At 40.7% G+C, this 16,871-nt stretch overlaps 1 protein-coding gene across 1 annotated transcript; it reads right to left on the bottom strand.

Moving 5' to 3' along the window:
• Window positions 1-293: 293 nt before the first annotated feature.
• Window positions 294-16,679, bottom strand: LOC145501758 (cadherin EGF LAG seven-pass G-type receptor 2-like). The gene is made up of 24 exons (XM_081481153.1): window positions 16,663-16,679; window positions 16,108-16,207; window positions 15,650-15,695; window positions 14,416-14,487; window positions 14,003-14,142; window positions 12,999-13,067; window positions 12,268-12,357; window positions 11,626-11,733; window positions 11,059-11,160; window positions 10,477-10,605; window positions 10,218-10,296; window positions 9,094-9,200; window positions 8,519-8,686; window positions 7,875-8,000; window positions 6,716-6,874; window positions 6,042-6,244; window positions 5,748-5,877; window positions 5,558-5,649; window positions 5,095-5,182; window positions 4,175-4,303; window positions 3,754-3,824; window positions 3,048-3,279; window positions 2,089-2,322; window positions 294-1,668 (listed from the first exon to the last, which is right to left on the bottom strand). The coding sequence occupies exons 1-24, from the start codon at window positions 16,677-16,679 to the stop codon at window positions 1,483-1,485; spliced, it is 2,877 nt and encodes a 958-aa protein (XP_081337279.1). The 3' UTR covers window positions 294-1,482.
• Between the last annotated feature and the right edge of the window lie 192 nt (window positions 16,680-16,871).

Here is a 16,871-nt window from a genome sequence, read left to right on the forward strand (position 1 = left end):
CTTGTCTTTCTGAATAAGGTAGGAAAGAACAAGAAATGGCACCAAAAAGCACAGAGGACAGTTCTGTTATGTGATCAAGATTTTTGGTAGCTTCCCAGAAATCCTTGAAATCGTGGCTCTATATTTCATAATCACACCATCTTACACCTCGATCTGCTGATGTAATACTAGTTCCGGCTGAAACTATTAAATCATTCGCAATTTACCTCATACATGTTGGATTATTTTCATTAGTAACAACATTCCGAAAAGTAACTGAGGAGCTCCGCTTTTAGGCTGGCCTAAATCTATATATTATTTTTTCTATAGTTTTCTCTTAATTAGCTCTTTATTTAGTGCACTTCTCTACGAAAGGCACAGGGCAGGGTAGCTGAGGAAAAAAATGAAATGACTATATTTGTAATATTTGGCGGGACATTTGAGCAAGAAATTCTTATTTTCAGCGGTGTCAACGAAAAGAGCATCTGAGTGACCGCACATAAGATGGCGGCTGTACCAAGCGACATCCATGGACATATTTACTCCTTTTTAATTCATAACAAGTTCTTCAAACAGTAAAGGCGTTTAAGAGGGAAGCGCTAGTGGTAAGTGCATTTTTACGGGCAATTAGCGTCTTATTTTCCGTTTTCTCAAGAAAATATCTTCCTTTTTCTGTGAGATCTCATCTCATAAATACAAAATGACAGTACTACGCAAAGCATAATACACATGTATAAACTTAATAACCTAGCCGTAATATTTTAATAATTTTGGGTGCATTATACACACCGAAAGGCTGCAACCAAAATTCCACTTCAGAAGAGCTAAATAAAGGGCTCTTTCTCATGTTACTTACGGCGTTCCCAGATGAATGTGAACAAATATCAGCCCCATGTGTATTTCTAAAGGCTGGTTTTCACTAGCGACGGAGTCGTAGTCGGAGTCGTAATCAGAAGCGTAGAGTGATACGATCTGGTGAAAATCAAACTGACAGAGTCGGAAGCAGAACACCGCATCCGCCTACAACTCCGTCGCTTACGATCCAGTGAAAACTAGATTGTCGGAGTGGCAAGCGGAAGCGGAAGAATAAACCAACCACAATGTTCGTTTCCGGGCCTTGTGATTGGTTGGTTCTTCCGTTTCTACTTCCGACTCCGACAATGTAGTTTTCACTGGATCATAAACGACGGAGTCGTAAACGGAATCGGAAGAAATGGAAACGTTCTGATTCTTCCGACTCCGATTCCGTCGAGCTTATGACTCCGCTTACGACTCTAATTTTCGATTTTCACTAGGTCGTAAGTTCTCTTACGACTCCGTCGCTAGTGAAAACCAGCCTTAATATGAATCAAACTGAATTAAAACTAAATTAATAAATGTTATAAGTTCACTGAGCTATGCTACGCTGCCATATAACAGTAAGTACATGTGTACTATGTGTTAAGCTTCATGAAGGAAGCCAGCATGGTTGATGGTACATATGAAATGAAGTAACTGTGTTCCTCAACAGAAGTGTTTAGCCAGGAAGTCCACTGCTAAAATGTAAGACAATGATATTTGTAGGAAATAAGCAGACTTTGTACGATCCTGGGCCGAGACTGGTAAAATGGCTGTACCGGTGGTGATGTTCTCGAATATGTCCACTTGATACATAGAGTTGGGAAACAAGGGACTGTGGTCATTTGTGTTCTAAAAACAAAATAAGAATCGCATATTTATTTTTCAGATTATGTGTACTTAATCTCTCCCTTCATAGAAGAAAATGCATTTTCCGTAATAATTCCCAAGAACGATCACTTAAAGTTGCCTTGTCAATTTACATCAGCATAACGAAGTTAAACAAATGACCAGAACAGAGTAAAGGAAAAAGTCCGCCATGTCTATTCAATCCCATTAAAAATCTTTTGATTTCGGTCGTTTTTAGTCGATTTACGCAATGGACAATGTATACCCTTAATATTCTCAGTCATACGGCGAGATCCTTTGGGTCGGTCAGAGGCCGCGACGAAAGAAAAGCCTCTGATATTCATGTTAGGAGTGCTGATTCGTTGTCACAACGATCACTGAAGAGTTGGAATGGAATCCGCCTTAACAAGAAAGCCCGCTTACCTCGACAACCACCTCAACGACTGTACAATCGTCAAACACTACGCCATAACTGTGGTTACCATGGAGATCTGACACACGAACCAATAAAATGTAGGAGTCGTGTTCCTCTCGGTCCAAGGGGCCGGTGGTGTAAAGCGCGCCGCTTGCAGGATCAACAGTGAAACTGTTATCAGAATCTCCGGACAGGATTGAATACAAAAAGGCAGCATTGATACCAATATCCCCGTCAGTTGCCTAGATCAAAAAAGTACTTTCATCAGTCAGACATTTAAGTAATGTTAATACACCGTAGGATCTTCGGTCATAAAGTTGAGTAACAAAATCGGACGACCGCATTTTCAATCACAATTAAGATTACAGAGGAAAGGGGACGACACGAAGTGGTTAAATAAAATTTGAGGGAAAAAAAGCTGCAAAGTTTAACTTTTTGGCGAGTAAAAGTAGTTGAATTGTCCTCTAGATCCACGAGAGGGGGAAATTTTTCAAATGCAGCTGTCCTACAAAAGCGCGCGTAAATAACATCCGACAATGACTAGCCTCTTTCAGGCGTTCACTTAGGTGGGGCGCAGCATGAAAAACGGCGAGCGAAAAAATAGAAGAGAAGCGCGGCGAGATAAAGCGACCTCTTGTTAAGTTTGCCTACAGGCGTTCTTCCCCTTTCCCTCGTCCTGCTTCCCTCCTATTTTTTCCTTCGCCGTTTTTCGCGCTGCGCCCCAACTAATTATATAAGTCAACGTCTGAAAGAGGCTAGGGAATGCCGTGCTTAGTGCGCAGTGCTCTAGTTTTCAGTGATATTACTCCTTCGCGTTTCTCTGTCTTAGTTTGCTTATATTTAGCGTTTCGCCTGCAATAGCTGCGATCAACGTACAAAAACGAATTCACGTATTATTGCAACGTTTCATTACATTCAGTATCACAACAAACCAAAAGCAAGTTCTAAGAAACGAGAGTCAACAAACCGTCAGATTCAAGATGACATGCGCAGGTTGTTGTTCTTTCACCGCCACAACGTAGTGCCGCTGACTAAATACCGGGCTATGATCGTTGATGTCGGAGACATTTATCATAACTTGAACTTCAACCTCGTTGACTTTATCTTTAGCTATAACCCTGATGATGTGTTGGTCAGTGGTCTCTCGATCTAATGCAGTGACCGTCTTTATCTCACCAGAGGCCTTGTCGATCGAAAATCTGCCATAAGAAACGTAATATCAAGACTGAAGAATATACGCTTTGTACATAGTTAATAGGGGGAATGGTTATGAAATTCGACAAAGCTCTTTGTTGTATGTTTTGTTCTCTTTTTTGGACTTGACCGTGCACAAAACACAATAGTTGTTTACTCCGTACTGAAGAATTAACCAATAGAAACGTGTTGGTTGCGTAATTCATGCATAGTGCATGAGCGAAAAACAAAAGATTGTGTACGGTCGTGGACCTTCCAACATAAATCTTGGCATCTTTGTTTGCTCCTTTTTTGTTTGCCGGACCTCATAACCAGTCCCCTCTATTAACTATGCTTTGTAGAATGAATACTGGAATACAATGAAAAGCTTTTTAGACGGTCTCGCTCGGTTCCGAAAACTCGAGTCGTTTACATACGATGTTTCGTAACAGCCTAACTCTGTGTCAACATCAACATGAAAACTTTTTTGAGCAACTTACTTCATGTAGTCTTCTACAGGTTTGAGGCTGTAAGTGACTTCTGCATTGACGCCTTCGTCATCGTCAATTGCCTGTAAAAATGACACAGTTTGAGTTATTAGTAAAACAGCTGTCTCAAACTGCTTGATAGTTCAGTTTCCGTTGTGAAGACATTAAACCAGTTGTGACACCCCGGGCATCATATTAAGGTGGTGTTGCTCCTAGTAATCATTGCCTTGACATAGTGCAAGACTGTGTATGGAATCCTGCTCTACATGTAAAGGTACAGAAATTACATTCTTACAGTTAATTCCGGCAACCCCTTTTCAACATCCCTCCTACGTTTTGCCCCTACATTGTACATCCCCTCCCCCCATCTCCTACCACCACTTGGTGACTCTAATGATTGATTTTCCAAACCGCTAATGCGATGTTTATTTACCGTGACCATCCCCACGATCAGACCAGCTTTTCCTTCATCTACGGTGAAATGGTATCCCTCGGGTTCAGTAAATACGGGTGGGTTATCATTGACGTCAGTGATATGAACCACTAGACTCTCGGTTGTTGCCTGTGAAGAAGTAACATATCATGCATGTATTGCTACTAGATTGCAAAGTGCGCGAACAACTTCAGCCAGGCGTTCTCGACTGCTGTGTCTGACGTCACTAATGACGTCTTTCAGGCGCTCAACACCAGCTTTCACCCTAGAGAAAATACTTTACGACATTGCAGATAACTTTTCACTAACCATGACCAATGTGAACAGGACCAAAACAATTATCGGTTTCTTTCTTTCTTTACAAAATACTGTGGTGTAGTCTGCCGCTGGTTCTTATGCCTATGCTAAACACCATTCGCCTTCAAAATACATCTTTCACAACGTTTACAATGTTAATCACCACTTGTCTTTTCTTGGTCGTCGTCAAAGTAATCCTTGCAACCATAGACTCGTTATTCCTTTTTGCAGGTTTTTTAGGAATAACAATGACAGTGTTCAGTTGTAAGTTTCCATTCCTACCGTGCGTACTCTTACTTGCGCGTACTCTTACTCGCGCGTATTCTTACTCACGCGTACTCTTACTCGCGCATACTATTACTCGCGCGAACTCTAACTTGCGCGTACTACTGAGTGTGCTATGTCGTGTGTGAGAAACCAAAAACTGCAAGGGACCGCATACGATAAACGCTGCCAACGTAGGATCTATGTCGTGTGTGCCTGGATCATCCCTTACACCTTTGCTTCTGCGCCTACTATTCATATACTCTTCAATATCCACCTTGCTCCTCTCATGAGAAATACAATGACGTTAACTTCTCAACAAACCAGAAAACATGATTATGCAGTAACTGCAAACAAACCTTTCCTCCCCCATCCCTAGCCGTGATTTCTAGAGAAAACTGGGCGTTAGTTTCTCTGTCCAGCTTTTGAAGAGTCGAGAGGGTTCCGCTGAAAGCCAAGGGGAGAAATGTTCACCGTCAGTTGATAACGAAAATAACATCTTCTTTGGTCGGTATCCTGAGAGAGCACAAGTCCTCCTGCCCTGTGCTTGTTCCATCAGTCGTGAGAGAGCTGAGACGAGTGACATTCGAGCCGTTGAAAAAATCCGCACTTCTGAAGCAGTACTCAGTAATTTAGAGCAGCTTTCCTGAGTTGTTGCTCTATATATAAACTCATTACCGACAAAAAAAAAACAACAACAACAACAACAAGCTATTAGAACGATTGTGTCTTTAATTCATCGGGCTCAAATCTCAAGCGTCTCTCTCAAGAGGTAAACTGAACATCAACAGAATGTTTTATACAAGTCCGTTGTGCCATTACCTGTTTAGATCTATAGCGAAAGCGCCACCAGTATTCCCGGAGAAAATACTGTAGCTAACAAAAGCATTCAGACCTTCATCGGCGTCAACAGCCTTTAAGATAAAAATCATAGTAAAACGGTTAAAGAAGTTTCCAAATTTTCTTTCTTTTTTTCACCAAGTATAGTCACCATGAGCGTGCGAATACGTACCATGACAGTATAGAAGGCAGTATTCGTAGAAGCTCCTTCAGACACGCTTGTCTCGTTTGGTAAATTCGTAAAAGTTGGATTGTTGTCATTTTCATCGCCAATTGTAACTTGTACTTGACAATCTCCAAATCTAAAGTGAATAAATGAAAACAGCATCAAACGACTACGAACGTCTCAAATTCTCAACAATTAGCTAACACTTGCATATTTTAAACTTTTTTTGTTTTTGTTATCGATGAACATTATAAATTCTTATCTGCTGGTTGATTCATTGTAGAAAAGTAAAATCTCTACCTTGCCTGTCCACTGATCGGTTGGTCTGTGGCTCGTACAGTTAGCTTATAGAGGCCCAACTCCTCACGGTCAAAACTGGCCGTGGTATAAATGGTGCCATTGAGAGGATCAATGGTAAAGGACTTGTAATGGTCATTGGGGTCTGGGACAAGACTAAAGCGGACGGTACCACTTGGTCCTAGATCAGGGTCTGAGGCAGAGATCTGTGCAAACAAATGATTACTCAAATGTCATATGTTAACTAATACCCGTCCAACACCGTAAAATAACAGCACAATCTTCTCGGAGACAGTCTTTCCATGATTACCTGCAGTTCAGTCGTCAGGTAACAGCGCTTTGCTTTTAATTGCCAGTTGCTCAGCGTGATGTACAACTTGGGCTTCCTGTGATGTAATTGTACGTCGACCTGCATAGGATGCGGCCGGTTCGAAAACCGAATTTAATATTTTCCTCGGCCAGTAATAATTCTCGAGCCAAAAGGAATCCTGAGTTTCTAACTTTGGTATTGAAATAGCGTTTTAGCTGTCTCAAAACTTGTTCTTTCTGGAATTCTAATCCATAATTAGTTGGTAAAATGTATGATGACGAGACAAAAACTTCTCCGTTTCCTAGTTATGACGTAGCAAGTTATGAAGTAACAAGTAATGCGTGACTGTGTCACGCATTCTTCTCACCTGTACTACAAACGTGTTTTCTGGTCGGTTCTCGGACACAGTCTCCCTGTAAACGGCTTGAGAACACTCAGGATTGTTGTCGTTCAAGTCCGTGACATTGACCGTGACAGATGCAACGGCCTGTAATTGCTCCGACGTCAAAGTCTCCTTTGCGACGACCTTAAAGAAAAGCGACACCACACTATTCGAAACAAGCTACCGCTAGCTTACCAATACAGCTTCCTCTCATAACGTCCGTTCGCGACAGAGCGCTTTGGCGCGAACTGTACAAAGTAAAGTAATTTTTTTCACAGCCTAAGTAGTCACCTGGTAGCTAACTGGTAGTAAACACTGACATTCTCCTTCTTTGTCACGCAGTCCTTCGTCTCGGTAGTATTAAGAAAAGATTGGTGACAAGCCAGTAGAAGGTCTACATCCAATGCTTTTCCTGGCTATAGCTTTGTTGTTTAGACGTCGGCGTCTCGATCTCCTTCGCCAGCTTCGCCAGAGAGCTGGGCTTACAGAACTCGTAGCACGACGTTCATGAGTAACATAGGGGCATGGGCTGCACCAGGAGGGGAGGGGAGTAGCCTCCAACACAGAGGCTTGCGTGATGAGCTTCGAAGCTAGAGTAGCCTGCGTAGCTGGCGGGATTTCGCGCGCGAGCGCTTTTGTTTTGGCGGCGAAGCGGCGAGGAGATTGGTAAGGATAAATGTCGGCTTCGCCGTCGGAGCTCACTCGCTTGCGAATCCCGCCAGCTACACAGGCTACAACCCAGAGAAGCTCTTCATAGGAGAGTACACTAGACAGGAGGAGGCGTTTGGAAAATGCTGTGGGAAGATGTTATTTCGTGCTCGGCAGGTTTACTTAAACTGAGGAGTAGTTAGAAGACCTAATCACTACGAAAGAATCACATTACTCTTTTCAAACGCATGTTCTTGGCGTGAAACCCCATGAAAGACGATAACAATCTCGACTTGTTAATAATAGCGAGAACAAGACTCTAGAGAGTGACAAGTACGACGATCTATAACATGTTGTTGGCCAGGGACTTGAGTGACTATTCAAACAAAACTCCCGAGCAATGCTTTCCCTGATTTGGTAGCGTTAGTTATGCGAGACAAAGAAAGTCTGATACCGAGTGATCAAAGCTACTGAACAATAATTACATGCGACTGACCTGGAAAGAATGCACATCTTCAGTTTCACGATCGATCTTATCATTGACCAGAATGTAGCCAGCAGGCGTGACAGTGAACTTGCCTCCAGCGCGTTCGAGGTTGTACGAAAACACGCCATTGTTGCCCTGAAACCCAAGATTAAAATATGGTTAATATTTACCTATAGCTGTCAACTTTGCAATCTGAATTAGACTTTGGGGTTAGATTTCTTCTTTTGTTTTCTTTTTGGTCGTTTTGCTTTGTTTTGCTTGGGAGAGGAGGGTTATATACTGAAGAATTATTAAGATATTGATTAAAGGCTTGATGCAGGGTTCTCAAAAATTCCGTGTTTCCCTGGACAAAAATTGAATTATAAAGAAAGACTGTTGTATGGCTAACGTTACTTTGGTTTGTTTTGTTTCGCTTTTTAATTATTTTATGAAGAGGGAAGGAATCTTTTGGGGCATGTAGCGTTACGATCTGGGTCGTACAGTTTTTTAGGTCTCGACAGTATCAGTTGTACAGTTTCTTAAGGTTAACCAATTTGTTCTCTGTCGCACCTTCCCGTCACTAATGATTACTTCCCCCTCCTCTGCACTGAATTTGCTCACTTCAACGTTAACCTGGGTTGTCAGGCATATATAAAAAGTTATCTGACCATTACCTCATCCTTATCCACGGCTGTTACTCTCATAACTGTCATTCCAAGAGAAGCATTTTCCAACACAGCCCCTGAATACGGGGCGTCCACAAACATGGGTGGGTTGTCATTTACATCCTTGACAGTTATCTTCACAGTGGCGAAAACTGGGTTTTGATCAGTGGAGGTTGCCTAGAAAAGGGACGATTGCGAACGCAATATTACACCAGCCTTCAGTAGCTAGAGAGTAGAGGAGCGCTTTCTATTCAACCAAAATTTACGGGGTGTAATAGCCCTTATACGTGATGACAGAAGGCAAGAAAATTTTCGAAGCAGCAAAGATGAAAAGAATACCCTTGTGAAAACAACACGAAGGCGCCAGAGGTTAACTTGAGAAAATCTCTCCCAAAGGAGGGTTGATGGTAACTTTTGAGCGTGCGACGTAATCAGGCTTAAGACCGTTTGGTAGGAAAATCTACTGGAAATTAAAAGTTTCTCGAAAATCCTGTCTAGAAGCAGCTACATACAGGAGTATACAGGAGTAACCCAACCAGCACGCACTGGAGTGGCAGACATATCCATACGTCAAAATTACTCACCCCAATTCTCAAGTTATACGAGTCCTTCGTTTCCCTGTCTAAGGATCCATTTACTGTGATCACACCATTATTGGGAAGAATCATGAATACGTTGCCAGGGTTTGTATCTCAAAGAAAAAACAATCATAATCATTCCCTATGGTGTAAAACATCGAATTTCTCCATGCAATATCACTACACTGTCCAACAGAAAGGTGAGAAGAATAAAGAGAATCATCCGTTTATCGATGTGGTCTTGATGTAGCATTTAAAGTTTCCGAGCTCAGCATAAAAAGAGAATACAATAGGTAGTACAATTAAAATATAGAATGAATCTAATCATGAGAACATACGAGAGTTCCTAAGGTAATCCCTCTCTAGTTATTTTGAGACCGCTTCGGCTTCAGGCATGGCTAATAATAGCCAATCCTAAGCTGCGACTTTTATTCACGTGGACAGCCCAAGCGGCTTTTCATCCTCCACGAAAACATCTGCGCAACGCACGTAGTGAAATCAACTGCAAGAGGTCTGAATACCCTCAGTAACTAAAAGGGACTACCTTGGGAATAAAATATATACGAGGGTCGGGATTAATTCTCTAGCCCTTCATCCTGTCTTCATTTACTATAACATTTCAATTTTCCATTTACTCCGAGCAAGGTCAGTTCAAAATCTTATTTACGCTAACTCGCGATTAAGACTACTTGAAGTTTTCCTTTTGTCTTGTGCTAAGATGGTTTTCGCTGGTACTCTTATTTGTGGGGAGTGGAAGATAATTCAAAGTCAAAACGGAAGACAGAAATGACCGTAACTATAACCTTAGTACTCTAACAGTTACAGGGTGAGGTCCTCAAAAGACCCTCTACGTTAGTCCCAGAAGACCAAAAAAAGGCCCAGTGCGAGTTGGCTCATAAGAACCGTAAATCCTTACTCGGACACTCCACCTCCTGGTTTATAGTTGTGTTTGTGAAATCATGAACTCATATATGGTCGCCGATTGGAGGCAGAATACTCGCCCTTTAGTTCAGCCTTAAAAACCACCTTCCCTTTTCGTCTTTGCTTTGTTGTCTTGGCTCACTGGTTTTTCGTTTTGAACGGTCTTTAAAAAAGGCATGACAACACTTTTCTTTCCCTATCCTAGCTACCTGAATCGATGAAATATTCCACCGGAGCATTCAACATTGTGTCGCCATCACTTGCTGTCACAGTGGTTACATAGGTACCCTGTAAATAAAATTTAGGTGTAAAACCGTATCTCAGGCCAGTGGTCTTATATTTGAATACATATAACTTTTATATTTAGTTTTAATATAAAGAGATGTTTTCCTCCAAAAAAAACCCTCGCACCGATACCACCCTTTCTCAAGCTAGAGAAAGCTAGACGTGAGGTACTGAGAAGTTCACCTTAGCTGCATTTTCCTGCACTTCAGCTGTGTAAGAGGAGGGCGAAAATACAGCCGGCAAGTCATCAGCGTCACTGATCAGAACGTTCAATGTTGTGGATGAGTTGAGTCCATTGTTTGGACCATTATCCTAAGAGACATAAAGTAAACCCGTCAGAATTTTACCAAAATTATAGTGGTCCAACTTTTCTTTGTTTCTGGCATCGCTTTAATTTTAAGGTGATATAAGATATGTTATATCGAGGTGATATAAGAATATTCATAGAATGAGCGAAAACATGATTAACATTTTTTATAAAAGCATATAAAAACGATGGAATCCCGTTTTCGCAAACTCAGGCTCCCTATAGGACCCTACAAAGTCAGTCCTAGACTGCGATCAAATGGAGCCTATAATTGGGGAGTTCGTCCACGTTAGTTCAGTACTGTTTACAGTACCAAGAAAGATACGATTAGGGCTGTGTATTATGTTTGTTACGTTGTAGCAGCTTTTTGTAGCTTTAAAGCCTCCTATGGTGTGACTCTAGTTAGGAAACGATTCGGTATGATTCTGGTACGTTACAAATCATTTTCTAGGTTCAACCTTTGCGACAATTTTCAGGGTGTAGTTATTGATAGATTCGAAGTCCAGGCGTTTTGTAACCACAACATTTCCACCGTATAACTCGATGTAAAACTTGTCTCCCTGAAAAGAAAAAGAAAATAGGAAATATTGCAAGATTAGTTGCGAGCTGATCAACTCCTTCTTCCAAGTCATAAATTGACGAGCCCAGGCGTTGGAGATCAGAGAGGAGTACTGCGGCCAATACATAAAGTTACGAAAATGCTCTTCACAAGTTAAATTTGAGAAAAACCGGCCTAAAAGCTAGTTTCAGAATCTATATAAATGTAGGCAAGACGCGTATAAAAGCGGAGTTTCAAAGGAATACTGCGAAGCCTCTTCATGTCTGTGACTTTGTATATATTCAGCGTGACCGTCGCCCAAGCCCGCACGTATGCGAGTGGACGTACGGACAAAGGACGGACGTTCGGAACTTGAAGAGTTGAACGAGTTGAACAAATTTTTAAGGTGTGCGACTAACGCTCAAGTTATGCCCTCGCGGGAGCTCTCTCTATATAATTAGGAAGCATTTGTCGAGATCGCACTTACCACATTTCCTTCCTCAATTGTGTAGGTTAGCAAGTCTTTTCCAGGAGGGTCTGGGGTATCTTCATCAGTTGCTGTAACAGTGAAAATTGTACTACCAGTGCTTATGTCCTGCGATCAAGAAAAATTAATTGTTGTAGTTAGTTTGTCTGTCTTTATGTCTCTATGTATTTATGTCTGTCTCTCTGTCTGTCTGTCTGTCTGTCTGTAGGTCTGCATGTTTATTGTATACAAGATGAAATTTAACTACAACTGAAAGCCATTTTTCTTTATCGTTCAGGATCTTAATCGCCCCGGCCATACGTGGCTATCAGCGGCTGATCCACACACTTAACAGTGTCCCATTCAGGAAACTGCCGGTTTACAGCGGCTTACCTTTCTTCAATGGACATTTCTGTCCCCCATTAATAATGAAAGGTTCAAATATATTTTCCAGACTGCGCTAGATTAATTTTTAGCAGTGTTTAGAGAGTTCGCATTGGCGAGGGAGGTAGGCTACATATATTGATCAACACTTTTGACAGTTTGGACATTTATTTGTTGGGATCATTTTTACGCTTACGTCCCTTTCACGTTCTGTTTGGAAGCGGGGAAGATATCTAGCAGGTTTTGTCATTTCTCCGGTATACAGGCTATTTTTCTCACCTCACTTATCTCGGTCTTGTAAGGAGTGTTCTGAAAGATTGGTGTGTTGTCATTTATATCCTCAATTGTGATAAACACAGTGGCAGATACCTGAAAAATAAGTCCAATGTAAGCAAAGTGATGTAAAGATTGGGAACGGTATGGTTAGATATGGTAAAATATCACATTTTCCGTCAGTTTCTTTTTGTTTGATAATGTTTGTTTCTTTGGTTTTTCGTTTGAATTGTTTGTTTGCTTCCTTGTTTATTTCTTCGTTTATTTGTACTCCGTAATTTCCTGTTTATTTGTACTTCATAATTTGCTGTTTTTGTTTTTTCCTCTGCTCGTTCCTTACAGATGATTTCAATTCATTTTTTTGGTTATTAGCTTGTTTATTTCTTCCTTTATGTTTCCTTTTTTTCCTCTGCTCGTTCAGTTTATATATGATTTCCTATGTCTGTTTGTCTGTTTGTCTCTTTTTCTCTTTGACTGTCTGTCTGTTTGTGTCTGTTTGTCTGTTTGTCTGTTTGTCTGTTTGTCGGTTTGTCGGTTTGTCGGTTTGTCGGTTTGTCGGTTTGTCGGTTTGTCTGTTTGTTTGCTTGATTGTTCGTTTGTCAACACGTTCATTCAGGATATATAGTTTATCCTTGTTAACGTTCAGCGTTGTTTCATTCGGCTAGTTTTCTTTTTGTTCCATTCTTACATCTATTTATTTCTTTAATTTTACTTGCTTTGCTTTACAGTTAGCCTACCCTGGCACTAGCTCCATTGACATCATCGTATGCATACACGGTGAATGTGACGCTTTGAATATGAGAAGTCTGTTCAATAGAATGCAAAAGTTAATCAGTGGCAAGCTATGCGTCTGTTCGGTGATAGATCACAAAAGAGACCTAAAAAGCCAAAATGTGATAAGAACATTAGGGAGACACTCGTCTATCGCCTTGTGTATCACTTTTTTGTTCGGCAACATGAAATCTTTTTGTTAATGGGATGCCTGTTGATCTCAGTAACTAACTTCTTCCTCAGGTTGTCAGAAACGTAGTGTAAAACGGAGCAATATATCTTACTCCAATAACACAATTTCATTCAGGACCCGTGATTCGCGCTTACTTAGCAAAGCGTTACTTAGATTTGAAAGCTACAGATGCACAGATAACGGTTTTATTTTTATACTGGTTGCAAGTAGTCGGCAACAGTCAAACTGCAAAGCAAATGAAAGAATTGCGTTTGAAATATGAAATTACACTTGAAAGGCTAGAAATATTCGCAACGAAATGTTACCTACAATTCTGTTGGGTTATCCATACATCTTTACACGGCTCTTTACATGTTCTTTTAGCGGATGTGTTCGGTTGATTGTAAAAGCAAGCATTTAATTACGTTGCGCCTATTTATATAAAAATGCTAGTTCGTCCCCAGATCCTTAGCGACTGCATTTTGGCGCCAAAACGGCACAGCCACACGAAAAGTTATTTACCTGAAGTATAAGTTGAAGATTTTTTAACTGCACTGAGCGCAAATCAACCCCGTATCACAAACCTACAGAAGGCGGAGCGGTCTCCCTAATCATTACACCACCGACCCCTCCCATAACATGAAGTGCAATGGTGCCTTAGTTATGTTGGTGCGATACAAATTACATGTTCGTTAAAAGTCTCGTCGTGAGGAAAAATGCGGAGGGTTTTTCTTTTCGCGGTTTGTTGCGTTGTTTTCTCAATGCGCACTTCCATGTCTGCTTTTAATCTATAAATACCTCTCTATCTATGACCACATTGGATGTTATCCAGCCTGTAGTATTATCAATGCTGAACTTTCCTTTAGCGTCAGAATCTATTTCATAGGTTATCGCGTCATCTTCGTTGTCTGTTGCAGACACTTGAGTCACTCTGGTGCCTGTAAATGGCATCAAAATGAGAAATTACGTTAAAACCTATCAAAAGAAAGATGCACTTGAAGTTAACAATGCAGTATTCTGAAGGAAAAATAATGAAACATGGAATTCTAAAACTAATCGAAAAACAAATTTCTTGGCGAGCTCCTATTTTAATTTCTCGTTACTCGTTTTCTTGGTAAAATATTTTTATCATAATTAAGGAGAAGTTAGATTCTGACGTTCTCTTGGGAAAGGTGCGACGTACTCTAGGGCAAACACAATCAACAGTTTACCAATCGGTTCCTCTTCTCTGAATGTGGCACTGAACTGATCTTCCACAAACAGCGGTCTTTCATTGATCTGAGCTAAAGGAAAAAGCAAAGATTAGGTGATTACATAACTTGCAAGGCTCGAATTTAACCAAGCAAAAGAGGGGCGGGGGGTGAAGATGGTGTTAGCATCATGTTTCGGGTCAGCCGCCCAAGTCATAAGTGCAGTACGATAGCTATTCACGGTGGATGTAGAATTTACAACACGGAGGGGAAGCCTGACATATTAAAACTAGACGCTTTGCTGCATGTACCCAGGCAGTCGTTATACTGAGAAGCACTGGTTCTATTGCAATTGAGCTAAATGTTCTGCATTTGAAGTTGTACGAAATTGAATCGAATCGATGTGCTTTTAAAGCTCTTCTGCTTTTGATTGCATTTCTTGGAATCGATTAATAGCTTATTATACGTTTGAAGATCTTTAGGGCGTGAAAAGAGTCAAGGTCTTTATATCAGCCTATAAACGTTTCAGTCTATTTTCCTCAGCCTTTGTCGTTGTTATTTGCGTTTCTCAAGGAAGCGAGACATTTTGAATTTCCGAGTTAAGTTATGGTGGTGCGTCACATAGACCTACGAACGTGTTTCTCGAAAAACATATACTTATGCCGTGATTTTTAGCCCAATCAGCAGTTAAAGTACTAGGAAAAGTGCTTATGTCAATGACTGTTTGTTCAGTGTAGATAATCAGTCGCCTAGATAGCCAAAGTAAGCTCCAGATGTTTACACTATTTCACTCTATTTTCCGGACGCAATGTTGGCGTACCGCGGAGGTACTGGTCTCTGTAAATTTGTGCAAAATATTTCGACGAATATCTGAGCTTCGGAAAACGCACAGACTTAAAAATTAGCGAAGTATCGTCTTTATTAATCTCCTATAACATCACAATTTCTTGATTTAATCCAATAAATGGTTGTCGAATAAATTTTTTATTCCGTCAAGATTGCGTGACAGTGCAAGCCAAGAATTGTTTGTTTTCCTGGGGTCAACATACATGTACATTAGTTTCTTTCAGCTTAAATGTACAATAATTCGCTACATGGGTTTCACTCTTGTAAAGACACATAACTCTGTTACAAGAAAATAACAAGAAAATATCGTTTAGTTCGAGATTTTATCTTTATTATACTTAACGAAGTTTCTCGGAACGTTTTACTTAGGCGTACTCGAACAGATACATTCGTAAACAAATTTTCTAACCTTTCTGCTCTTGTTGATCAGACGTTCTTGAGTTCGTGCTGGGATTCTACTTGGTTCACGATCATACGATGAAGCTTCTGAAGATGCTTTTTATCAAGTTGAAGAGTTGATAGCCCCGGTTGATGGCTCCTTTGGTATAACATGATTCTTGATAAAATCACTCAAAATGTTCGCTCGTAAATTGATCTCTCGTAAGGTTTGCAGACCGACCCGTTCCGAAAACGCCTAATGTCCTTTCGTGTTGGTCTACCTCGAACGGTGTGTTCGTTTGTATAGGATTTCATCGCCCCAGATATCATGGAATCCGTGCTAATTTTCACGACAACAACTTCTGTTCCATGTGCTGTACGCATGCACAGGTGACGCATGCGCCTTAGAGACCAAACGGCGATTTGTGACTGAACGAGGAAAAAAAACCGAAATTTAAACCCAGGCCTCACTGCCTGGGTAATTATTACCCAGTCGACGTCTGAGATATCAGCCTCGTTAATCAGTTGATATCGGTTACTTATGTGCCTTCTTTTTATGTGTGTTGTTTCATCCACTGTTATCTGCTTTCTTTGAGCCAGTGACGGAGTAAATAATATTCCTTGCAAATAAAACTGAGAATGTCTCGGGCAGAACTCTGAGCAAAAAGATTTTTGTACAACTATGTTGATCGATGTGAAAAATATACATAAATAATAAAAAATAAAACTGAGAATGTCTCGCGCGGAACTCTGAGGAAAAAGATTTTTGTACAACTACGTTGATGGATGTGAAAAATATACATGGAGTAAGTTGACCATGTTTGTATTCTTCCAAGAAAACGGTCTTCTATTAATAAATTGAAATTGTTTATCAACTGGTCCAATAAAACTTAAAATATAGTCATCTCAGTTATTTAATTGTTATGTTAATGCTAGAAACCCCTTTTCAGGGTGTGTAACTTAGTTAACAACATAACTGTTATTAACTATTCGAAACTGTTACATCACCTACGGTGGGTGCCTCAACCGGGATCGTTATCTTACTTTAGTACAGAGGCCATGTTTCTTCGTAAGTGAAATTTCAGTTGTCTCATGGTCCTCAACCCAGGTCGGCGTTATTGCAGGCACGAGAGAACAAGAAAAGTCCCTTCCTCCTCAAATATGGTGTAACGTGTTAGTAAACGTATCCTCTAGATAAATAAAAGGCTTCTCAAAGACGACAACACGAATCCTAAATGATTTCGTTCGACGCT

Source organism: Orbicella franksi, chromosome 10 (genome assembly GCF_964199315.1).
Source record: "Orbicella franksi chromosome 10, jaOrbFran1.1, whole genome shotgun sequence".
In the NCBI taxonomy this organism is placed as follows: domain Eukaryota; kingdom Metazoa; phylum Cnidaria; class Anthozoa; order Scleractinia; family Merulinidae; genus Orbicella; species Orbicella franksi.